This window comes from Mobula birostris, chromosome 3 (assembly GCF_030028105.1).
Source record: "Mobula birostris isolate sMobBir1 chromosome 3, sMobBir1.hap1, whole genome shotgun sequence".
Classification (NCBI taxonomy): Eukaryota; Metazoa; Chordata; class Chondrichthyes; order Myliobatiformes; family Myliobatidae; genus Mobula; species Mobula birostris.
This window is the reverse complement of record NC_092372.1, coordinates 145,870,099-145,896,854: the sequence shown is the minus strand read 5'-3', so window position 1 is coordinate 145,896,854 and position 26,756 is coordinate 145,870,099. Positions and strand designations below refer to the sequence as shown.

Here is a 26,756-nt window from a genome sequence, read left to right as displayed (position 1 = left end):
ACTTTGCCTCCAACTTTCACGCTGCTCTCAAATTTACCTGGTCCATTTCTGACACCTCCCTCCCCTTTCTTGATTTTTCCGTCTCTTATCTCAGGAGACAACTTATCTACTGATGTCTACTATAAGCCTACAGACTCTCACAGCTATCCGGACTATTCCTCTTCCCACCCTATTTCTTGCAAAAATGCCATCCCCTTCTTGCAATTCCTCCATCTCCGCCGCATCTGCTCTCAGGATGAGGCTTGTCATTCCAGGACGAAGGAGATGTCTTCGTTTTTTTAAAGAAAGGGGCTTCCCTTCCTCCACTATCAACTCTGCTCTCAAACGCAGCTCTCCCATTTCACGCGCATCTGCTGTCACCCCATCCTCCTGCCACCCCACTAGGGATAGGGTTCCCCTGGTCCTCACCTACCACCCCAGCAGCCTCCGGGTCCAACATATAATTCTCTGTAACTTCCGCCACCTCCAACGGAATCCCACCACTAAGCACATCTTTCTCTCCCCCCCCTTTCTGCTTTCCACAGGGATCGCGCTCTACGCGACTCCCTTGTCCTTTCGTCCCCCCCATCCCTTCCCACCGATCTCCCTCCTGGCACTTATCCTTGTAAGTGGAACAAGTGCTACAGATGTCCTTACACTTCCTCCCTTACCACCATTCAGGGTCCCAGACAGTCCTTCCAGGTGAGACAACACTTCACCTGTGAGTCGGCTGGGGTGATATACTGCGTCCGGTGCTCCCGGTGCAGCCTTCTATATATTGGCGAGACCCGACGCAGACTGGGAGACCGTTTCGCTGAACACCTATGCCCTATCCGCCAGAGAAAGCAGGATCTCCCAGTGGCCACATATTTTAATTCCACATCCCATTCCCATTCTGATATTTAAACGCAAACAACAGGAATTCTGCAGATGCTGGAAATTCGAGCAACACACATCAAAGTTGCTGGTGAACGCAGCAGGCCAAGCAGCATCTATAGGAAGAGGTGCAGTCGACGTTTCAGGCCGAGACCCTTCGTCAGGACTAACTGAAGGAAGAGTGAGTAAGGGATTTGAAAGTTGGAGGGGGAGGGGGAGATCCAAAATGATAGGAGAAGACAGGAGGGGGAGGGATGGAGCCAAGAGCTGGACAGGTGATTGGCAAAAGGGATATGAGAGGATCATGGGACAGGAGGTCCGGGAAGAAAGACAAGGAGTGGGGGGGACCCAGAGGATGGGCAAGAGGTATATTCAGAGGGACAGAGGGAGAAAAAGGAGAGTGAGGGAAAGAATGTGTGCATAAAAATAAGTAACAGATGGGGTATGAGGGGGAGGTGAGGCCTAGCGGAAGTTAGAGAAGTCGATGTTCATGCCATCAGGTTGGAGGCTACCCAGACGGAATATAAGGTGTTGTTCCTCCAACCTGAGTGTGGCTTCATCTTTACAGTAGAGGAGGCCGTGGATAGACATGTCAGAATGGGAATGGGATGTGGAATTAAAATGTGTGGCCACTGGGAGATCCTGCTTTCTCTGGCGGACAGAGCGTAGATGTTCAGCAAAGCGGTCTCCCAGTCTGCGTCAGGTCTCACCAATATATAAAAGGCCACATCGGGACCACCGGACGCAGTATATCACCCCAGTCGACTCACAGGTGAAGTGTTGCCTCACCTGGAAGGACTGTTTGTCTGATATGTCCATCCACGGCCTCCTCTACTGTAAAGATGAAGCCACATTCAGGTTGGAGGATAACACCTTCCGTTTGGGTAGTCTCCAACCTGATGGCATGAACATTGACCTCTGATTTCTGTTAATGCCCCTCCTCCCCTTCTTACTCCATCCCTTATTTATTTATTCCCCCCCTTTCTTTTCCTCTCTTTTTTCTCCCTCTGTCCCTCTCACTATATCTTCCTCTGGCGTTCCCCTCCCCCTTTCTTTCTCCCTAGGCCTCCCGTCCCAAGACCCTCTGCCTTCTCCAGCTTGGTATCCCTTTTGCCAATCAATTTTCCAGCTCTTAGCTCAATCTCTCCCCCTCCCACTTTCAAATCTCTTGCTATCTCTTCTTTCAGTTAGTCCAGCCCGAAACGCCGACTGTACCTCTTCCTATAGATGCTGCCTGGCCTGCTGCGTTCACCAGCATTTTGCGTGTGTTGCTTGAATTTCCAGCGTCTGCAGATTTCCTCCTATTTGCAGTTTTGCAATTCCTCTTTTGATGTGACATGATGCACAATGGTTTGTAGTTAGCTCAAAAATCCTACTTCAATACATCTTAAATTTAGAAATTGCGACTGTAAAATGTGAAAGTAGTTGTGGGGGCTGAATACTTTTTCAAGGCACTGTATACAGAAACAAGACAACGATCTTCGAACCAGGGTGTAAAGCACTTAACACACGATAACATGAAGGTAAGGATAAAGTCTACAGATGAATCACACATAAATAACAAACGAAAGTGTATTAATATTAAATAATATATTAATACAGATTAACCGGTAACTCTTTAAATACAATGCAGTAGAGAGTTCAGAAGCTGATGCCTGGGGGGAAGAAACTGTTTCTCGTTCTAACCATTCTTGTTTTTATGCATCATTGTCTCCTGCCCGATGGTAGAAGGTCAAAGAGGATGCTGGAGAATGGTGGGATCCTCAATAATACTAAGGACCCTGCGAATGCAGTGATCCTGATAAATGTCCTCGATGGATGGTGGGGAGACCCCTATGATCCTCTCAGCTGTTTTCACAGTACATTGTAGGGACTTCTGGTCCGATGCTCAACTGCTCCTGTTCTAGATGGAGGAGCAATTGTCAGGATGCTCTCAATGGTGCTCCTGTCAAACGCAGTTGGAGGTGGGGGGGTGGGAGCCTTGCTTGCCTCAATATTCTTAGGAATGGAGGTGCCGATGTGCCGCCTTGTTCAGGGAGGTGATATTAAGGTATGAGGTGAGGTCATCCATGATGTGAACTCAAGGAACTTGGTGCATTTAACCCTCTCTACGGAGGAGCCATGTATTCACAGAGGGGAATGGTTCATCTTCACCTTCCTGAAGTCCACAATGAGTTCCTTTATTTTCCCCACATTCAGGCTTGGGTTGTTCTTCTCACACCAATCCACCAGACACTCCACTTCCTCTCTATACTCCGTCTCATCATCGTTCATGATGAGGCCAACCTCTGTGTGTCATCTGTGAACTTGATGATACGGTTTGAGCTGGATCCTGCAATACAGTCACGCGTCATCAGTGTGAGCAGCAGTGGGCTGAGCACCCAGCCTCGGGGAGCACCAGTGCTCAGTGTAATCAGACCAGAGGTGTTGTCCGTACGGACTTAGTGTGGCCTTACTGCTAAGAAGTCCAGAATCCAATTACAGAAGGAGGAATTGAGACTTGGGCAAGGACAATTTCCCCACCAGTTTCGGGGGGTATGATGGTGCTGAACGCTGAACTGAGTTCTATAAACAGCAGTCTGGCATATGAGACCCCATTTTCCAAGTGGGACAGGGCAGAGTGGAGGACAGAGGCTAGTGCATCATGTGTGGATCGATGTGAGCGATAAGTGAACCGGAAAGAGTCCAGTGTAGCTGAGAGAAAGGCTTTAATGTGTTCCACAACCAGCCGCTCAAAGCGAAGATTGTCCAAGTATACCTGAGCTGTGATAGCTGAAGGTGAAAATGCAATTTCTGCAGTGAAAGGCTATAATACACAGGATCACAAAATGCTATTAAGATGAGCAATGAAGTGTTGATCACCCAAAAAACATCTGAGATATTTTGTAATCTATTGAATCATTATGTTTACATAACCTTTGGTTGTAAAACTAAATCGTTTGTAGGGCATGTAGAAAAATGTTGGACAAAAAAATTGGTTCTACAGGATGGAAGAAAATAATGGATGTAAATAAGTTTAACCTAGGGTGAAGCAAAATACGTGGCTATGAGCTTCTTGGTGGCGTGTGACAAATTCAAGCCCACACCTAGTTTGATTGGCACCAAAATCACATTCTGGCCCTTCCATGTAATTTTCTACCTATTGTGTCCAAACCATGAGGAATGTTGATTACTTTCATACCATTCAGCTTTTACCAAGGCTGCTTTCCCTTGGAATCATGCATTGGAAGAGTCAATCACTCTTGATCTTTAGTTGGATGCTTCTAGTACTGTGCTGCATGACAGCCTAACCTGTAGATTTCTCATACTCAACACTATGTATTTTCAATATAGTTTACCCAGAACTGCTAGTCCTGCTGCTGAAGATAGAAATACACCAAAGATGGTTGGGACATTGTAGACAGCTATGGGGATCAGGGGAAAGTGATGAAGTATGGTTTATTACAGAAAACGTCTTGAAGCTTCACAAGGGTGGTTCTTATTGAAACTTGACCACCTCCGACCCTGGTTGAGGTCCCAGTCATTTTATTTTCTAGCCTCCAGAAGTATTCCAAGTCACTGCTGCTTGTTATATGGCACAGTTTGCTGCTCTTCAGGGAAGTTACTGATACTCTATGGAAGAAGGAAAGTCTTCATCTACATTTCCTGCAGATCAGAGTCGGGCAGTGGGATTCCTTCATATCATGAATAAGAAAGAAAATTGGGGAAACAAAACCAAACACTGGAAATGCTTAGCTCAGTATTTGTGGTTTAGATCTGGGCATCTTTATCTGAAAAGAGAAAGAGAAACTATTTGACCTTGATGGAAGGAGAGGTGGGTGAGGGAGATCAGTGGACCAAAGGGAATTTCTCTGAAAATATGAAATAATGTAGGAATTATGGGGAAATTTTCTGATAGTGTAGAAATATTGCAACAGTTAAGGAGTGTACTAGCTGGATGGAGGAAATGATTCAGAGATGTTCTCAACTTTTCCTCCTTGGAAAAGTGCAACATCTCCAATGACTCCCAGGAATCCACTGGCCACTCGTGGAGGACCACCACCAAAATCCTTAAATTGACACACCAGTAGAACAAGGAAGCCCAGCATAAATGAGGAAGGAGTACATCACGCCCAAAACTGTACACTCTGACAAACCTGTCTGACAGGTGGCAAAGTATGGTAGTTCCACAATAACCTATCCAGTCATAGAATGTAGGTGAATTCAAAGACTGTAGTTGTTAAGAAAGCAGTAACTGTTGTGCTGTCAACTTCACATATCTTAAGATACTGTGGCCCATTATCTTGCATGGATTTATGGCCCGGGTTCACTTGTTGATGTGAGATTCTGTCACGGGGTAAGTGGCCCAGCTGATGTATGTGGATAATGATGTATAAGCTTACTGAAACAAGGAACTTCATTGCAGCCTTGCGAATATAACAAGTGAACTCATCTGAATAATGGGAAGGTGGTAAGGGTTTGTGGTCAGGATAATGAGATTCAGAGAAACTTTAAAGGAAATATCTAGTCATTTTTAAAAATTTATTTCTATGAATATAGATTGTGCATAAGTAGTATAGCCTTCTGAGCCAACGGTACAAATCTTTACCTTTTTTCTTAATGTGAAGCCATGTTTTCTGCACTTCTGTGAAGAAACATGAGTTTTGGAGAAATGATAGTATTTTGTGAATTCTGTAAAGGTGAGTTTGTTACCCAGGTTGGTGTAACTTGGGAGGGTTGTTGCATTTCAATGATTTTTGATGCAATTTGTTTTCTCTTTAGGGTCCTGGGTGCTGTTCTGATCTGGCAGTGTCGTTCCACTACATTAACTCTAAAACCATGTATTATTTAGAATATTTGACTTACCATCTACGACCATATGGCTACAAGTATAGATATAATCCAGACTCTGAAGTAACAAAATAGGAAATTACATAGATTTCTGTAAAACTTGTGTTTACAAGTGCGGGTGACAAAATTGTCCAAATCTGTGTGTTAGAAATTAACGGTCATCTGAAGTGTTTCTGAGATTCCTCTTCATGCAAGTTGCACTGGACTGTACAAGATTTACAAGCCACAGAAGTAATTCTATGAAAAGTTAACCATTTCAATGGATGAAAATGATCAACATAAGGACATCAGTTGATTTTGTTTTTTATCTACTATGTTCTTGATTTAACTAGCAAAGATATTTTTATCACTATAAATAACTTGTAGTTCTGCCATGGTGTAGTGGGAAGAATGTTGCCTTTCTTGTTGATGTTTAAATGCAGATGATAAGGGTATTGTTCATTTGTTTTGGTTTGCTGCAGTCTTTCAGAAACAGCTTGAGGGCATTTTAACTAGATTCAATTTTGCTGGATAAGGATGAAGAAAAATACTGTTTATGGTCTTGCTGGAAAACATGCTTATGGGTACAAAGATCATTAGACTTTCCTAGAGGCCTACCTATATGAAGTCACTTCCTTTAATGGTAATTTAATTCCCCACCCCCAGAAAAATTGTAAAATTCTGACAGTTACAGAATTGTACCCCTACAAGATTCAAAGCAGAAGACTGATATCAGGAGAGCAAGCCATTTTGACAACTGTATTTCAAGAATCATCTTTACATGTGTAATCAAAGGAAAGAGAGGTCTATAATATACATGGTTTTGTTGTTTAAGTTTGAGAGTAACCATTGGGTGTAAATATGGAATAAGAATATCATTCTAAATTTAACTTGGTACTGTATGTAAATTGGGGAGCAGTCTTAAACTGCCTATTCACACATTCTTGTTACGCTATCGAGCAAAACCAAAATGAAGACGTAATTCAGTCAGCCTCATTTAATGGCCTTGTTTGAAAGCTCCATTCAATTACCTCCCCCCCCCCAATCTTCTGCTTTACCTCTGTAGCCCTGCATTACCTATGTATTTAAAATGCTAACTTGTTGAAGGCCTGCCAGTGACTGCGAAGTAATGCTCATTTATACACTGTGAAAATGTTTCTCAATGTGATCCTTAGTTTAAATCTTCAAGCCTCTTTGCACACTCCATGCTATTTTAACCTTCCTGTTTGTCAAGTGCATACCGAGAGTACTTCTATTTTTTAAAAAAGGTTTTTTTTTTGCTTCAATTGTGTTTTGAAGGAATGTTCAAAATTTTAACCACCTCTTTATAAAGATGTATTGTTTTTTAAATTTCCTTTAATGGTTTGAAGCTCTTCAGCTGTCAGTAACAATCTGAAATAAAACAAAATCTGATAGTCCAGTTCCTGTGAGACTTTGTAAGTGCCAGACTAGCAGATTTTCTGTATGATTGGCTGTGATTGATTGATTCCCAAACACACTTCTGCTTTTTCAAAGAAACCTTAGACAGTAGTATATGCTTCAGTGAATCCCATGCATTTAAAGGGAATGTACACACACTCAGATCCCAGTGGAAGCCATGAACCTACCCGTGTTTTTGACCTTGATGATCTGGACACCAAACCCAGCTCTGACTGTATTAGCCTGCTTGCTCTGTGGACATCCAGCACAAATATTGGACTAATGAGTAAGTCAGAATCCAAAACATTGGGATTTGATTGTTCAGAAATCCCATATTATCAGAGTTTTATTTGACTATTATTACTCTTAAATCAAAATTGCATTTTTCTGCTTTTAAATTATGGCCATTAAATATCTGAATTTAGTGTGGAATTTTCATATCTAGAACTAAGAATTATTTGGGGGAATGCAATAATGTGAATTGAATATTGTGTGTTTATATTAATATATCACCGAATAGATCTTAAAAGAAAAAAGTCCATAGTTACAGCATTTTCAGGTGAAATGTTTTTAATATATTAATATCTTTGAATCAACATGTAAACTTGTGGCTGAAGTGGAAAATTATTTTTTCAAAAATAGAATATTAAAGTGGAAAAACCTTTTTGTACAAGGGCACAATGTATGTTCTGATAAAATTTTTTTGGTATTCTGGTTCTCTCCATTTGTACAGGTCATGGGATGATGTAATCACCTCCTAAATATTTTTGCATTTTGACATTGCTAGATGTAGCAAGCAGGATATTAAATGCTGAAAGACAAAAATGCTAATGCTGGAAACCTGAAATACTGTGAATGCTTTAAATATTTAGTAGGTCGGGGAGAGAGGAATAGTTATAGTTTCAGGTTGATGACATAGTTCGATCTACTATTTCCAGGATATTATTTGAATAACAGTGCACCACTTCTTTAAAGCGAGAGATTAAATCTTAGATATGTAGTTACATTTGATGCCATTGCACTACATTTGTGTATATAACTTAAAATTGGGAAATTCCTTCATATGGGGAGTTAAAGTTTTAAAATATACTGTCAGTCATATATTTTAATGAAACACACAAGCTAAGATTCCTGTGCATACACAAATCTTCGTAAGTTACTTGTGTAATGTTGATATATTATTAATATTTGCTTTTATCTAGAATTGCTGCACAGCCGATTAATCAATATAGGTTGCCCAGTAAATATACCAGTAACTGGCTTTTGGCAAAATTCTGCTGAAATCAGATGAACTAAACATAGTGAATGCATTTTCAATGGTGAATCCCAGAATACTTAAGGAGAAGACCATTTGGTGGTTAAATCTATCCCACCTCTCCAGCTAGTTTAAATCCAATGCCTTATTTACAGACATGGAAGTTCATAAGATCACAGTGTCGTCTATGTCCTAGTGCAAGTTAATATGTGTTAAGAAGTGTACTTGTCCGAGTACCAGCCCTTGGCAACTCCATGGGAAAAATACTTCAGCACTGTTATGTTTACTGTTACTCACTTTTTTTTTTATCTCTACTATTACAATTCCCTTTTTATTCCAATGCTCTCGTTCTTGTGACATGTTTTATCTGGCACATTAGTAAGTGTAAATCTGTCCAGATTAAACTGGATTATTTTCCCACTTGCTTTTCACAACACAAGTTGTTGAATATTGAGAGGAAATATAAAGAGTTTACGCATTCTCTCAAAATATTAAGATCTTCCAAGGAAAGCAGTAATCCATTAACAATCGCAAATAGTGTAGGGAGAGAAAAATGATGAAATTCTGATGAAGAGTCTTGGCCTGAAGTGTTGACTGTTTATTCCTTACCATAGATGTGCCTGACCTGCTGAGTTCCTCCAACATTGTGTCTAGGTTTCCAGCATTTGCTGTTGTTCTTGTGTTCATAGTTTTTTGATGTTTGTTTTAAAACATTTTAGTTGGTCTGTTTAATTTGAGTAGTTGATCTATGTGTACAATGCTTGAAATACACTTTGTATGGTAAAATTCTACCCGGTATACCCTGTACCCATTTCATGATGTGTAAGTAAAAGACCTTACAATTTATGCATCAGATGAACAACAGTACGGATTATGGACGTTTCCAATGAATTTTTCTAACAATGTGACATTCTATGTCTTTTTGCATTGTGGTTCAAAATTTGGTGTGGAAAACAAATAGTGTAAATAAACAGGGAGAAGTAACCAAAATTTGAGGATTGTATGTATAACCTCACGAGTGTGGGTGTTAGCTTTTCAATGAGAATATTCAAAGCTTTGCCCTAATAAATTCAATGTATTTAAGAGTTTAGTTCTCTGTACAAAGGGCAGTTCCACCATACACACATTATTTTGAAAAAAAGTTATTTAGTTTAGAAAATGAGAAATGTCTGTTCTCTTGAAGAACTTCACTGCAATATCTGTGGTGATGTACAGCAGATATCATGCATTCAGTCTCACTCTGATTCACTGGATATGTTATAGTAACAGGCCCAAAGCAAGATTCCAAAACTAAAGAAAAACTGTTATGCATGTCTCTATAATATGTAGCTAAAGCCACCTTTGGTGACTGTACATTCATATGTCCATTCATAACATCAGTAATGAAAGTATGCAGTAAGCCAACAGTGACATCTGATTGTGAGAGAAGGGTTATTAGTGGTAACTTTCTTCTCAAACAGATTGTAATATCTTCAATAGCACTCTTTCCCCAATATTTTTCAGGAAAGCATGACATGGTCTGTAGCAGCAATTTTCTTCTAAGATGTACAAGACATCATAAAAATGTGCTGTCAGGTGTTCTTCTGCAAGGCTTTACATGGTTAATAATTAGAAGTTATGGAAAATAAGCATCTTAACAGTCAAGTTCACATTTATTAATGTGATCTGTAACAATCCATTTATAAATTTAGAATTTTCCATGGGTTGTGTTTAATTACTTGGAAACATAGTAATGTAGTGCACCTGCTGTAGGTCTGGTAAGACTTGGTATTTTTAGTTGGGAGCTAGCAACTGTGGAAATAAAGTACTTTCAGTCTTATTTTTATTGCGTATATCTGTAGAATGCAATTTATATACTACATCTTTATGGTAAGTTTCCAATAAAATTATTTAATTGAATTTTTTAAAATTTATACAATGATTATACAATGATTCTACATTCTTATGAATCTGAATTACTGTAAATGGTTTTAATAAAATGAAGTGACGTTTATTACAATTATTTTAATAGTAACCTTATTAAGATGCATGGGAGTTGTGGTAATGCAAGGATTAAAGACAGCATTCAGGCGGGGATAACTGTGGTGGTGTGTTGCCATAGGAAGACTGCTGGAGCCAACTTAGCCCATTGTAGACAGATAGGTGAGAATGACTGGCAGTATGCACTCAGCTTAGACACCGGAGGGGGATGTGGACACAGACGAGATGGGAATAACAGAAGAATATGAAATGCACCTAATGACTAAGGGACAATTGCTTTACTAACTTCAAAATATCATCAGCTATCAGCTTGAAGTTTTGATTGACTTTTAACACCTCTATTGTGAATAGCAATTAATTTTGCAAGTAAGGAATTCAAACGTGCAACTTACCAAATGATCAATATGCATAATTAATAAGCTATTTTTTTTAAAAAAGGCAGTTTTCTGTCCTGGCTTCAGAACTGTGTGGATGACAGGGGCCATGCTGTTCTCCTTGTGCATAAGGAAAGTAAAAAGCTGTTTGAACCTCTGTGCTCTGGGTGGTTATTTTAGTTTAGATTATTATCAACAGTGACAGATACACTTGCACTAACTATGCTTTCATTTGAAGAAGCTATTGCATGTTTTGATTCTAGCTTTTACTGATGGTTTTTATATGACTATGTTTACATCCTGGTTGCAGACGTCAAGGTAAGAGAATGTGGGTCTTACAAGAATAAATGTTAGAAAACAGTCAACAGGTATTTATCTGGATTCAAGTACTATAAAGGTGATTATTTGAAAAATGGAGGAAGTGTAAATGGGTATAACAGAATCCATAGAAACATAGAAAATAGGTGCAGGAGTAGGCCATTTGGCCCTTCGAGCCTGCACCGCCATTCAGTATGATCATGACTGATCATCCAACTCAGAACCCTATACCTGCCTTCTCTCCATACCCCCTGATCCCTTTAGCCACAAGGGCCATATCTAACTCCCTCTTAAATATAGCCAATCAACTGGCCTCAACTGTTTCCTGTGGCAGAGAATTTCACAGATTCATCACTCTCTGTGTGAAGAAGTTTTTCCTCATCTCGGTCCTAAAAGGCTTCCCCTTTATCCTTAAACTGTGACCCCTCGTTCTGGACTTCCCCAACATCGGGAACAATCTTCCTGCATCTAGCCTGTCCAATTCCTTTAGAATTTTATACGTTTCAATAAGATCCCCCCTCAATCTTCTAAATTCCCGTGAGTATAAGCCTAGTCGATCCAGTCTTTCATCATATGAAAGTCCTGCCATCTCAGGAATCAATCTGATGAACCTTCTTTGTACTCCCTCTATGGCAAGAATGTCTTTCCTCAGATTAGGGGACCAAAACTGCACACAATACTCCAGGTGTGGTCTCACCAAGGCCTTGTACAACTGCAGTAGTACCTCCCTGCTCCTGTACTTGAATCCTCTTGCTATGAATGCCAGCATACCATTTGTCTTTTTCACCGCCTGCTGTACCTGCATGCCCACTTTCAATGACTGGTGTACAATGACACCCAGGTCTCATTGCATCTCCCCTTTTCCTAATCTGTCACCATTCAGATAATAATGTTTTCCTGTTCCTGCCACCAAAGTGGATAACTTCACATTTATCCACATTAAATTGCATCTGCCATGAATTTGACCACTCACCTAACCTATCCAAGTCACCCTGCATCCTCTTAGCATCCTCCTCACAGCTAACACTGCCGCCCAGCTTCATGTCATCTGCAAACTTGGAGATGCTGCATTTAATTCCCTCGTCTAAGTCATTAATATATATTGTAAACAACTGGGGTCCCAGCACTGAGCCTTGCAGTACCCCACTAGTCACTGCCTGCCATTCTGAAAAGGTTCCGTTTATTCCCACTCTTTGCTTCCTGTCTGCCAACCAATTCTCTATCCACATCAATACCATAGCCCCAATACCGTGTGCTTTAAGTTTGCACACTAATCTCCTGTGTGGGACCTTGTCAAAAGCCTTTTGAAAATCCAAATATACCACATCCACTGGTTCTCCCCTATCCACTCTACTAGTTACATCCTCAAAAAATTATATGAGATTCATCAGACATGATTTTCCTTTCACAAATCCATGCTGATTTTGTCGGATGATTTCACCGCTTTGCGAATATGTTGTTATCACATCTTTGATAACTGACTCTAGCATTTTCCCCACCACTGATATCAGCCTAACTGGTCTATAATTCCCCAGTTTCTCTCTCCCTCCTTTTTTAAAAAGCGGGGTTACATTAGCCACCCTCCAATCCTCAGGAACTAATCCAGAATCTAAAGAGTTTTGAAAAATTATCACTAATGCATCCACTATTTCTTGGGCTACTTCCTTAAGCACTCTGGGATGCAGACCATCTGGCCCTGGGGATTTATCTGCCTTTAATCCCTTCAATTTACCTAACACCACTTCCCTACTAATATGTATTTCCCTCAGTTCCTCCACCTCACTAGACCATTGGTCCTCTACTATTTCCGGAAGATTATTTATGTCCTCCTTAGTGAAGACAGAACCAAAGTAGTTATTCAATTGGTCTGCCATGTCCTTGTTCCCCATGATCAATTCACCTGTTTCTGACTGTAAGCGACCTACATTTGTCATAACCAATTTTTTTTTTCACATATCTATAAAAGCTTTTACAGTCAGTTTTTATGTTCCCTGCCAGCTTCCTTTCATAATCTTTCTTCCCTTTCTTAATTAAGCCCTTTGTCCTCCTCTGCTGGACTCTGAATTTCTCCCAGTCCTCAGGTGTGTCGCTTTTCCTGGCTAATTTGTATGTTTCTTCTTTGGAATTGACACTATCCCTAATTTCCCTCATCAGCCACGGGTGCACTACCTTCCCTGGTTTATTCTTTCGCCAAACTGGGATGAACAATTGTTGTAGTTCATCTATGTGATCTTTAAATGCTCGCCATTGCATATCCACCGTCAATCCTTTTTTCATTTGCCAGTCTATCTTAGCTAATTCACGTCTCATACCTTCATAGTTACCCTTCTTTAAGTTCAGAACCTTTTTTTCTGAATTAACTATATCACTCTCCATCTTAATGAATCCACCATATTAAGGTCACTCTCACCCAAGGGGCCTCTCACGACAAGATTGCTAATTAACCCTTCCTCATTGCTTAATACCCAGTCTAGAATAGCCAGCTGTCTGGTTGGTTCCTCAGCATATTGGTTCAGAAAACCATCCGGCATACATTCCAAGAAATCTTCCTCAGCACCTTTACCAATTTGGTTCACCCAATCTATATGTAGATTGAAGTCACCCATTATAACTGCTGTTCCTTTATTGCACACATTTCTAATTTCCTGTTTAATGCCATCCCCAACCTCACTACTACTGTTAGGTGGCCTGTACACAACTCCCACCAGCGTTTTCTGCCCCTTAGTGTTATGCAGCTCTACCCATATCGATTCCATATCCTCCAGGCTAATGTCCTTCCTTTCTATTGCGTTAATCTCCTCTCTAACCAGCAATGCTACCCCACCTCCTTATCTTTCATGTCTACCCCTCCTGAATATTGAATATCCCTGAATGTTGAGCTCCCATCCTTGGTCACCCTGGAGCCATGTCTCTGTGATCCCAACTATATCATATTCATTAATAACTAACTGCACATTCAATTCATCCACCTTGTTACGAATGCTCCTTTCATTGACACACAAAGCCTTCAGGCTTGCTTTTACAACACTCTTAGCCCTTATACAATTATGTTGAAAAGTGGCCCTTTTTGATTTTTGCCCTGGATTTGCCTGCCTGCTACCTTTACTTTTCACCTTACTACTTTTTGCTTCTATCCTCGTTTTACACCCCTCTCTCTCTGCACTTGTTCCCATCCTCCTGCCACATTAGTTTAAATCCTCCTGAACAACAGTAGGAAACGCTCCCCCTAGGACATTGGTTCCAGTCCAGCCCAGGTGCAGACCGTCCTGTTTGTACTGGTCCTACCTCCTCCAGATCTGGTTCCAATGCCCCAGAAATTTGAATCCCTCCCCCTTGCACCATTTTTCAAGCCACGTATTCATCTGATATATCCTCCTATTTCTACTCTGACTAGCACGTGGCACTGGTAGGAATCCAGAGATTATTACCTTTGTGGTCCTACTTTTTAGTTTATCTCCTAACTCCCTAAATTCACCTTGTAGGACCTCATCCCGTTTTTTACCCATATCGTTGGTACCTATGTGCACCACGACCACTGGCTGTTCACCCTCCCACTCCAGAATGTCCTGCAGCCGCTCAGAGACATCCTTGACCCTTACACCAGGGAGGCAACATACCGTCCTGGAGTCTCGTTTGCGGTCGCAGAAACGCCTGTCTATTCCCCTTACAATCGAATCCCCTATCACTATAGACCTCCCACTCCTTTTCCTTCCCTCCTGTGCCACAGAGCCACCCATGGTGCCATAAACTCGGCTGCTGCTGCCTTCCCCTGATGAGACATCTCCCCCAAACAGTATCCAAAACAGTAAATCTGTTTAGGAGGGAGATGACCTCAGGGGACTCCTGCACTACCTGCCTACTGCTACACTGTCTAGTGGCCACCCATTCCCTTTCTGCCTGTGTAGCCTTTACCTGCGGTGTGGCCAACTCACTGAACGTGCTAGTCATGACTTCCTCAGCATCGCGGATGCTCCAGTATGAATCCAATTGCAGCTCCAGCTGCTCGATGCAGTCTGCCAGAAGCAGCAGCTGGACACATTTCCTGCACACGTAGTTGTCAGGGACACTGAAAGTATCCTTGATTTCCCACGTGCTGAAGTCACTGAGTAGAAAGCTGAAATATTAAGGTTGTATTCTCCTCTCCAGTGTGCAAACCAAACACTGACTTGGTGATCATTATACAGAACACTTAGTATGCAAGCAGGACTATAAGCTACTGTCGCATTCTCTATTTCACTCCTACTCTGACCCTTTTACCCTTGACCTTGTACATTGTTCCAGGAATGCTCAGTATTATCTCTGGGGCCACCTCTTTATTTTATTGTTGATTATATTGTAGCCTAAACTCAAAGTTCAAAGTAAATTTATTACCAAAGTACATATGTCACCATATGCACCCGTGAGATTAATTTTCTTGTGTGAATTCACAGTAAATACAAAAAACACTATAGATTCACTGAAAGACCACACCTATCGGGATGGACAACCAACCATTGTGCAAAAGATGAGAAATTGCAAATACAAAAAGAAAATAATAATAAATAAATAAGCAATGCATATCAAGAAAATGAAATGAGAGTCCATAGGTTGTGGGAGCAGTTCAGTGATGGGGCGAGTGAAGTTATCCCCTCTCGTTCAAGAGCCTGATGGTTGAGGACTTTTAACTGTTCGTAAACAGTGGTGTGGATCCTGAGGCTTCTGTACCATTTTCCTGATGGCAGCAGCAAGAAGAGATCATGACCTGGATGATGGATGCTGTTCTCGTGCAACGACACCCCATGTAGGGTGTAGATGTGCTCAGTGGTGCATGATGGACTGAGCCATTTCCACTACTACTTGTAGTGTTGGTGTTTCCATTCCAGGCTGTGATAGAACCAGTCAGTATACTCTCCACCACATCTATAAAAGTTTGTCAAAATGTTAGATGACAGGCTGAGCCTTTGCTAACTTTTAAGAAAGTAGAGGCACTATCATACTTTCTTCATAATGGTACTTGCATATGGACCCAGGATAGATCCTCAGACGTGTTAGCAGCAAAGAACTTTACGATGCTGACCTCTCCACATCTGATCCCCCTATGAGGACCGGCTCATGGACTTCTGGTTTCCTCCTAAAGTCAATAATCAGCTCCTTGGTCTTGCTGACATTGAGTGAGAATTTGTTGTTGTGGCACCATTCGGCCAGGTTTTCAATCTCCGTTCTGTATACTGATTTGTCACCACCTTTGATTCGGCCAACAACAGTGGTGTCAACAGCAAATTTAAATATGGCTTTGGAGCTGTGCTTGGCCTCATGGTCACAAGTGTGAAGCTAACGCGTAGAGCAGGGGCTAAGCATGCAGCCCTATGGTTCATCTGTGCTCATGGAGATTGTGGAGGAGATATTGCAAATAAAAACTGACGGGGGTCTGCAAGTGAGGAAATCGTGGATCCAGTTGCACGAGGTGTTGAGGCCTCTGTCTTGAAGCCTATTGATTAGTTTTGAGGGAATGATAGTATTGAATGCCAAGCTGTAGTCAACAAAGAGCATCCAGATATATGCATCATTGCAGTCCAAATGCACCAGGGTTGAGTGAAGAGCCAATGAAATAGCATCTGCTGTTAACCTGTTGTAACAGTAGCCAAATTGGAATGGATCCAAGTCATTTCTCTGTCAGGAGTTGACACATTTCATCTCCAACCCCTCAAAACACCTCATCACAGTGGATGTAAGTGCTGCTAGATAATCGTCATTGAGGCAGGTTACCATGTTCTTTACAGGCACCAAAATAATTGCAGCCTGCTTGATGCAGAGGGTACCGAGAGATTAAAGATATCGGTAAACACTCCAGCCAGTTGATCAGAACAAGTCTTAAGCACTCGGCCAAGTGCCCCATCTAGGCCAGATGCTTTCCATGGGTTCACCCTCCTGTAGGATACTCTTATGCCAGTGTCAGACAGAAATCAGAGGATTATCGGGTGCTGCGGGAGTTGTGAAGGTCCCTTCAGGATTTGATGGTTAAAGCAAGCATAAAAAGCATTGAGCTCATCTGTGAGTGGAGCCTCGTTTGGTTTGACGTTGCAGGAGGAGATTGCACTCAAGTCCTGCTGCAGCTGTTGAACATCCTTCAGTGATTCATGTTTGGTCTGGAATTGTCACTTCGTGCGTGAGGTAGCTTTCTGAGGCTCTTGTATTTAGCTTAGTCACCAGACCTAAATGCCATTGACCTAGCTCTCAGCAGACTGGGGGTCTTTTGGTTGATCCAGGGCTTCTGCTTGGGGAAGACGTTGATTTTGTGGGGCACCCTCGTCTACGACTGCTTTTGTAAAGTTCAACGTAAATTTATCATTGAAGTACATACAGCTTATATCACAATATACAACCTTGACATTTATTTTGTTGCTCAATAAATCCAAAAACAGTAATATGATCAATGACAGATCACACCCAACCGGCCGAACGAGTATGGTGCAAAAGACAACAAACTGTGCAAATTCAAAGAAAAAATGACAGTAAAAAATAAATAAGCAATAAATATCGAGAACATGAAATGAAGAGACCTTGAAAGTGAGTCCATAGTTTGTGGGAACAATTCAGTGATGGGAGCAAGTGAAGTTGAGTGAAATTATCCCCTCCAGTTTGAGAGCCTGATAATTGAACAGTAATAATTTCTGGATGCTGGTGGTGTGAGGTATTGAACTAATCTGGAAGCAAAGCTCTATTGCCTACATCGCTTGATTTCACTTTGTAAGAGGAGATAGCATTCAAGTCCTACCAAAGCTGCCAAACATCCTTCGTTGATGTAAGTTTAGTCCAGATTTGCCACTTTGCCCATGAGATGGCTTTCTGGAGATCATACCTGGACCTCTAGCCTACTTGGTTACATGTAGGGATCTCCAGTCCATATTCCACACTCAAATCTGCCTCAAATGAATGCAATGTTTTTCATTCCACTTTCATAACTCAAGTGATGTGTTTGAACTAAAGTATATAATTTGCTCAATATCTGAATGTAGTTAGACTTTTTTAAGGGCATGTAGAAAAATTGGTTTTCATACTGCTGGAGGGAAGAAAATAATTCTATGCAGTTTTAAATGAGTTTAATCCAGGGTGGAACATCAGTTTTGATGTTATTCAAACATTTTGCCCCTATTGCAGAGGTAAGCCATCCTTAATCTTCAATGCAAAATTTAAGCAAGTACATAAGGGATTGATTCATGGCAGTTTGGTGTTTTGAGCAGTGGCCAATCAGCGATAGGGATTGATTCATGGCAGTTTGGTGTTTTGAGCAGTGGCCAATCAGTGATAGGGATTGATTCATGGCAGTTTGGTGTTTTGAGCAGTGGCCAATCAGTGATAGGGATTGATTGGCAAGAACAAATTAAAATAAGGTGGGGCAAGCGGAGAGGCCTTTGTTAGAGCAGCCATTGTTGGAGTGGACAGTGTAAGGTGGGATTTTGAGGTTTCACCAAGGAGAGGCTTGAGTGAGAGAAGACAATAAAATCTGCAAGGGATTTTTTTTCTCCCAGTTTATTTATTGTTTTCATTCAGTAAGAACAGTAGGGGTGACAGTCAGGATAATTGACAGCTCCTTTGTGGGATGTGGGAAGACAGAGAGACCTCCGGTGTCCCTGACTACAACACCTGCAAGTTGTGCAGCCAGCTGCAGCTTCTAACACTCTGTGTTAAAGAGCCGGAACTGGATGACCTCTGGGTCATCCTGGGAGGCTGAGGTGGTGATATATTGGACATATAGAGAAGTAGTTACACCCAAGGTGCAGGACACAGGAGACTGAGTGACAGTCAACAAGGGGAAAGAGGTTAAACAGCCAGTGCAGAGTACCCTGTGAACGTTCTCCTCAAGAGATATAAGACTTTGGATACTGTTGGGGGCAATGACCAAGCAGATAGAAGTGGTCATGTCTCTAGCACTGAGACTGGCTCTGGCTCAGAAGGGAAGGGGGTAGAAGAGGTGAGCTGTGGTGATAGGAAACTTGTTAGGGGAGCAGAAAGGAGGTTCTGTGGACAGGACCGAGATTCCCAGATGGTATGCTGCCTCCCATGTGCCGGAGTTCGGGATATGTCTGACTTGAGTCCTAAGCATTCTTAAGTACGAAGGTGACTGCCATAAGTCATGGTCCATGTAGGTACTAATGACATAGGTAGGGAGAGTGACAAGATTTTGCAAGTGAGTTCAGGGAGTTAGGTGCAAAGTTAAAGGGCAGGATCTCCAGGGTTATGATCTCAGGATTGCTACCCATGCCACGTACTAGTGAGGCCAGAAGTAGGAAGATTTAACACGTGGCTGAGGAATTGGTGAAGAAGGGAGGGTGTCAGAATTTTGTATCATTGTGCTCTCTTCTAGGGAAGGTGCAACACGTTGCAATGTACAGATATGTGAATTTATAAGTCTAACTGCTTGTAGAAAGAAGCTGTCTCATAGTCTGTTGGTCCTGGCTTTAATGCTGCAGTATTGTTTGCCAGACGGAAGCAGCTGAAACAGTTTATGTTTGGGGTGACTAGTGTGCCTGATGATCTTCCTGGCCTCCTTTATGCACCTGCTGCTGTAAATGTTCTCACTGGAGGGACGTTCACATCCACAGATGTGCTGGGCTGTCCGTACCATTCTCTGCAGTGCCCAGCGATCAAAGTTGGTGCAGTTCCCGTGCCAGGCAGTGACACAGCCAGTCAGTATGATCTCAATGACCATAAGACCATAAGACAAAGGAGCAGAAGTAGGCCATTTTATCATGAGCTGATCCATTTTATCCTATTTAGTCCCACTGCCCCGCCTTCTCACCATAACCTTTGATGCCCTGGCTACTCAGATACCTATCAATCTCTGCCTTAAAGACACCCAATGACTTGGCCTCCACTGCTGCCCGTGACAACAAATTCCATAGATTCACCACCCTCTGACTGCAAATTTTTTTTGGCATTTCTGTTCTGAAAGGGCGCCCTTCAATCCTGAAGTCATGCCCTCTCGTACTAGACTCCCCCATCATGGGAAACAACTTTGCCACATCCACTCTGTCCATGCCTTTTAACATTCGAAATGTTTCTATGAGGTCTCCCCTCATTCTTCTGAACTCCAAGGAATACAGTCCAAGAGCAGACAAACGTTCCTCATATGTTAACCCTCTCATTCCCAGAATCATTGTAGTGAATCTTCTCTGTGCCCTCTCCAACGTCAGCACATCCTTTCTTAAATAAGGAGACCAAAACTGCCCACAGTACTCCAAATGAGGTCTCACCAGCACCTTATAGAGCCTCAGCATCACATCCCTGTTCCTATACTCTATTCCTCTAGAAATGAATGCCAACATTGCATTCGCCTTCTTCACTACCGACTCAACCTGGAGGTTAACTTTAAGGGAATCCTGTACGAGGACTCCCAAGTCCCGTTGCATCTCAGAACTTTGAATTCTTTCCCCATTTAAATGGTGCCCCTGTAGAAAGTCTTGAAGATTTGGAGGCTCATGCTGAACTTCTTCAGTTGCTTGAGGTGGAAGAGATGCTGTTACGCTTTTTATTTGCCACAGAGCCGCAGTCCTTTAAATACACAACCTAAATGCAGCAAACATTTTCTTTTGTCTTTCCCTTGTCCTGGACAGTAACTTTCCACCTTTTATATCTTTGAAGAACAGAACAAAAGCTAAACCTCTGGATGGATAGATCAGCAGATCCAAAATTATTCATGTCTTTGCTTCAGGGGTTCAAATTTAATCAAGATTTACCCGTCACATTTACTTTATTTTTGGCAAGTAAGTCATGGTAGTACATCATTTGCTTAAGGCAAGAGTAGATTAAGTTCAGGAGCATTGTGACTTTTTCCTCAGCAGATACATGGTCAACAACCTTTAATTAGACATGCCAGCCAGTATAGCAATGCATCACCCATACTCAAATAAAACATGCAGTCAGCGAGATTGGATTACCATCTCTGAATTTGCAACAGTTAAATACCCTCTGAATGGGATACCTCATCAGAACACTTGTGCATTTCACACCTGATCCTAGTAGATGTGAAGTGAACTCTGATTCACAGAGGCTCCTACCAGCAGCAGTCTTACCTTGTCTCAATCAAATCAAAAAAACTTAAATGAAAATGTGATATTGCAAATGCTAGACACCTAAACATCAGAACTGAAACTGTAGATAATTCAGATCTATTAGTGACTGTGAAAAGATGCAAAATCGTGTTTTGACGGAATAGTCCATTAGATGTTGTTGGGTAACATAATTGGGAGAAATGTATATAATTCACAACCATCGACATTGAAACATAGAAACATAGAAAATAGATGCAGGAGTAGGCCATTCGGCCCTTCGAGCCTGCACCGCCATTCAGTATGATCATGGCTGATCATCCAACTCAGAACCCTATACCTGCCTTCTCTCCATACCCCCTGATCCCTTTAGCCACAAGGGCCATATTTAACTCCCTCTTAAATATAGCCAATGAATTGGCCTCAACTGTTTCCTGTGGCAGAGAATTCCATAGATTCACCACTCTCTGTGTTAAGAAATTTATCCTCATCTCAGTCCTAAAAGGCTTCCCCTTCATCCTCAAACTGTGACCCCTCGTTCTGGACTTCCCCAACATCGGGAACAACCTTCCTTCATCTAGCAAGTCCAATCCCTTTAGAATTTTATACATTGCAATCAGATTCCCCCCTCAATCTTCTAAATTCCAGCGAGTATAAGCCTAGTCGATCCAGTCTTTCTTCATATGAAAGTCCTGCCATCCCAGGAATCAATCTGGTGAATCTTCTCTGTACTCCCTCTATGGCAAGAATGTCTTTCCTCAGATTAGGGGACCAGAATTGCACATAATACTCCAGGTGTGGTCTCACCAAGGCCTTGTACAACTGCAGTAGTACCTCCCTGCTCCTGTACTCGAATCCTCTTGCTATGAATCCCAGCATACCATTCGCCTTTTTCACCACCTGCTGTACCTGCATGCCTACTTTCAATGACTGGTGTACAATGACACCCAGGTCTCGTTGCACCTCCCCTTTTCCTAATCGGCCACCAGTCAGATAATAATCTGTTTTCCTGTTCTTTCCACCAAAGTGGATAACCTCACATTTATCCACATTAAATTGCATCTGCCATGAATTTGCCCACTCACCTAACCCATCCAAGTCACCCTGCATCCTCTGAGCATCCTCCTCACAGCTAACACTGCCACCCAGTTTCATGTCATCTGCAAAATGGAGATGCTGCATTTAATCCCCTTGTCTAAGTCATTAATATATATTGTAAACAACTGGGGTCCCAGCACTGAGCCTTGCAGTACCCCACTAGTCACGGCCTGCCATTCTGAAAAGGTCCCATTTATTCCCACTCTTTGCTTCCTGTCTGCCAACCAATTCTCCACCCACATCAATACCATACCCCCAATACCCTGTGCTTTAAGTTTGCACACTAATCTCCTGTGTGGGACCTTGTCAAAAGCCTTTTGAAAATCCAAATATACCACATCCACTGGTTCTCCCCTATCCACTCTACCAGTTACATCCTCAAAAAATTATATGAGATTCATCAGACATGATTTTCCTTTCACAAATCCATGCTGACTTTGTCCGATGATTTCACCGCTTTCCAAATGTGCTGTTATCACATCTTTGATAACTGACTCTAGCATTTTCCCCACCACTGATATCAGGCTTACCGGTCTATAATTCCCCAGTTTCTCTCTCCCTCCTTTTTTAAAAAGCGGGGTTACATTAGCCACCCTCCAATCCTCAGGAACTAGTCCAGAATCTAAAAAGTTTTGAAAAATTATCACTAATGCATCCATTATTTCTTGGGCCACTTCGTTAAGCACTCTGGGATGCAGACCATCTGGCCCTGGGGATTTATCTGCCTTTAATCCCTTCAATTTACCTAACACCACTTCCCTACTAACATGTATTTCCCTCAGTTCCTCCACCTCACTAGACCCTTGGTCCCCTACTATTTCCGGAAGATTATTTATGTCCTCCTTAGTGAAGACAGAATCAAAGTAGTTATTCAATTGGTCTGCCATGTCCTTGTTCCCCATGATCAATTCACCTGTTTCTGACTGTAAGGGACTTACATTTGTCTTAACCAATCTTTTTCTTTTCACATATCTATAAAAGTTTTACAGTCAGTTTTTATGTTCCCTGCCAGCTTTCTCTCATAATCTTTTTTCCCTTTCTTAATTAAGCCATTTGTCCTCCTCTGCTGGACTCTGAGTTTCTCCCAGTCCTCAGGTGTCTACTTTGTCTGGCTAATTTGTGTGTTTCTTCTTTGGAATTGATACTATCCCCAATTTCCCTCATCAGCCACGGGTGCACTACCTTCCCTGGTTTATTCTTTCGCCAAACTGGGATGAACAATTGTTGTAGTTCATCCATGCGATCTTTAAATGCTTGCCATTGCATATCCACCGTCAATCCTTTAAGTGTCATTTGCCAGCCTATCTTAGCTAATTCACGTCTCATACTTTCAAAGTTACCCTTCTTTAAGTTCAGAAAACACACATCAAAGTTGCTGGTGAATAGAGCAGGCCAGGCAGCATCTCTAGGAAGAGGTACAGTCGACGTTTCAGGCCGAGACCCTTCGTCAGGACTAACCCTTTGTTACTGAATTAAGAATATCACTCTCCGTCCTAATGAAGAATGAGTTGGGGTTTCACTGTAAGAGGCTGGTCTGATGTGATTATGTTATTATGTAAAGATTTTTAGTGCAATTTTATGTTCAGGTTTTGGAGTTCAATAAATGTGTTATGGGTTTTCTTAAACATAAAATGCTTTATTTGCAAAACCCTACATTAGTGACCCCAATGCTCTAGGACAATACCAGAGCTATTGAGCAAGTCGGCCATTACGAGTGTCAGGTGATTTCATCCCTGATGCCATGACCACCTGGTTGGCCTCTCAACAACGTTGCACCTTCCTCAGTAAATTCAACTCCTTTTCGCCTATTCCTACCTCCCATCATGGTGTACAGCACTCTTGGGTTCCTGTTGACCTGCATTCCACTTTGTTTGTTTTAATCTGCCATGATACACACCAACACCTCCTTAGGCCCCTTTACAAAGGCCCGTATAGTGTTTTGGAATGGGGAGAAAAGACTTTTATCATAGATAAGATGGGCAAACCTGAATCTATTTCGATAGATTACTTTAACCCAGTGAACCAAGATTTAGAATATTCTGCTGCCATCATGAGTGTGCCAACACGCCTCCGGATGAGCCAGAGCACCCGCTGTTCCTCCACCCATGGAACACAGGATCTGAGCCGGGTGACTCATTTGAGCTCTGTTCAGGCTCATGGTGCCCATTTTAGTCAATTCTTGGAGGTGAGGGGGTGGAGGGGCCCGTGTAGAGTAATGTAATTGGGAGAAATGTACGATATCCACAACCACCAACATTGAGTTGGGTTTCACTGTAAGAGTTTGGTCTAACATGATGATGGTATTATGTAACGATTTTTAGCGTGATTTTCTGTTTAGATTTTGGAGTTCAATAAATGTGTTACAAATTTAATTAAACATGAAACACCTCACTTTGTTTTAGTTGCAAGAACCTACATCAGTCCGGTGTCTATAAGTACTGCCTAACCTGCTATGAATTGGGAGCCTTTACCATTGAATCGAACAATTATTTTTTTCTAAGCAGGTTGCAGTCTACTTAAACCCCCATCTCCCTCACTGTGCATCGATAAGCTATTGATCCCCTTCACCAATATCATTCATCATTCTTTCGTCAAACCTTTTATAAAAGCTTATTTTTATATTGTGTACTTTGCAGACTAAATAAAGCCAGTTCCATGAAGCAGTGAATGACTATTGGGTTCTTTGTTCGTTTCTCTTAAACTTGAAAGGGAATAGAGGTGATGTTTTCACAGATTCTTAGTGCCACACAGCACAGAAGCTATCTCTTCATGCATGATGTCTATTCTGACCATCAGTCAGCTATCTACACAAACCTCTTGGTCTATAGCCTACAATGCCCTGGTGATTCAGGTGTTCATTCAGATGCTTCCTAAATATATTGAGTACCTTCCTCTATCCTGGGCAGTGTGTTCTAGATTTCAACCATCTTCTAGATTGAGGGGGGATCTGATTGAAACGTATAAGATCCTTAAGGGATTGGACAGGCTAGATGTAGGAAGATTGTTCCCGATGTTGGGGAAGTCCAGAACGAGGGGTCACAGTTTGAGGATAGAGGGGAAGCCTTTTAGGACCGAGATTAGGAAAAACTTCTTCACACAGAGAGTGGTGAATCTGTGGAATTCTCTGCCACAGGAAACAGTTGAGGCCAGTTCATTGGCTATATTTAAGAGGGAGTTAGATATGGCCCTTGTGGCTACGGGGGTCAGGGGGTATGGAGGGAAGGCTGGGGCGGTGTTCTGAGTTGGATGATCAGCCATGATCATAATAAATGGCGGTGCAGGCTCGAAGGGCCGAATGGCCTACTCCTGCACCTATTTTCTATGTTTCTATGTTTCTATGTTTCTAACTGAAACTGTCTTCCCTGTGATACCTTTTATGCTGCACATATGCTCTCTGGGCATAGAGTTTCTTACTTTCTAACATATTTATTCCTCTTGTAATGCTGTACACCTTTTTCAGGCCAATGCCCCCCTTTCCCCCCCCCCCCAAGTCTCAACGGCTCTAGAGAAACCAAACACAGTTTATTCAGTCCCTCTTTATTGCTGAATGTCCATCCCAAGTTAATCTTCTCTGCATGCTCGTCCTATTGTATGGTGACCAGAGCTGCAAACAATACTCCAGCAGCGATCCAAACAATGTTTCATAAAGTTTTACTGAGACCTCCTTGCCCTTCTATCCTGTGTCCCCCCAACTAATGAAGGCAAATGTCCTGCATTCCTTCATGGTCTTTATCCACCAACGCTAACACTCTGCAACTGGATCGGAGACTTCCTGAGCCCTGTGATCTGTAGCGACAGGCGACAACACCTCTGCCATGAATATTGTAAACACTGGTACTCTTTAGGCTACTACTCTTCTCCCTGTACATTCATGGCTGTCAGCCAGGATTCAACTCCTTCCGCAAGTGCACAGTCGATGCCTCCATTGTGAGCTGTATCTCAGATAATGAGTTGAAGTGCAGGAAGGAGATAGAGAGCCTAAATATATCATTTCATGACAACAATCCTTCCCTCAATAACAAAAAAAATGGGGCTAGTCATTGCATTTAAGAAGGGGAGAAGTAGATATGCTTCTGTCTTCATCAGTTGTGCTGAGGAAAAGAGGCAGTTCTTAGGAGAGAAGATCACCTGTAGCCTGATCCAACAACACAGGTGCCACAGTCATGAAAGCTCACCAATGCCTCCACTTCATCAACAGGCTAAAGTAATCTTGCATGCCTCTGTCAACTCTTATCAATTGTTATTGATGCACTATTGAAAGCACCCTATCTGGATGCATCATGCTCCGGCCACGACCAGAAGGATCTGCAGAGATTTGTGGACACAGCCCAACACATCACAGAACCCAGTGTCCCTGTCGTGGATTCTGTCTATACTTCTTGCTGCCTCAGTAAAGCAGCCAGGATAACGGAGGAGCTCACCCACCCTGCACCGTGGGCAGGAGAGGCGGAAGCATGAAAACACATAACACCAGGCTCAAGGACAGCTTTCACCCTGCTGTTAGAAGACTACTAAATGGTTCTCTCATATGATAGGATGGGCTCACAGTCTATGTAGTTATGGCCTTGAGCTTTATTGTCTAACTGTACTGAACTTTCTCTGTAACTGTACCACTTTGCA

General features: G+C 42.1%; 1 protein-coding gene across 5 annotated transcripts in view; it reads left to right on the top strand.

Annotated features, from left to right (window-relative positions):
- The window catches only part of LOC140195306 (glycoprotein-N-acetylgalactosamine 3-beta-galactosyltransferase 1-like), a 205,853-nt gene that overhangs the window by 20,553 nt on the left and 158,544 nt on the right, over positions 1-26,756 (top strand). Inside the window, exon 4 of one of the 5 annotated variants that reach the window (XM_072253411.1) lies at positions 5,617-10,599. The exons of the other annotated variants lie outside the window; for them this stretch is intronic. Within the exon in view, the coding sequence (XP_072109512.1) occupies positions 5,617-5,760 (144 nt within the window). The 3' untranslated portion in view covers positions 5,761-10,599. Of the gene's footprint in view, positions 1-5,616; positions 10,600-26,756 lie in introns of those variants that run through there. 5 annotated transcript variants of the gene reach the window in all.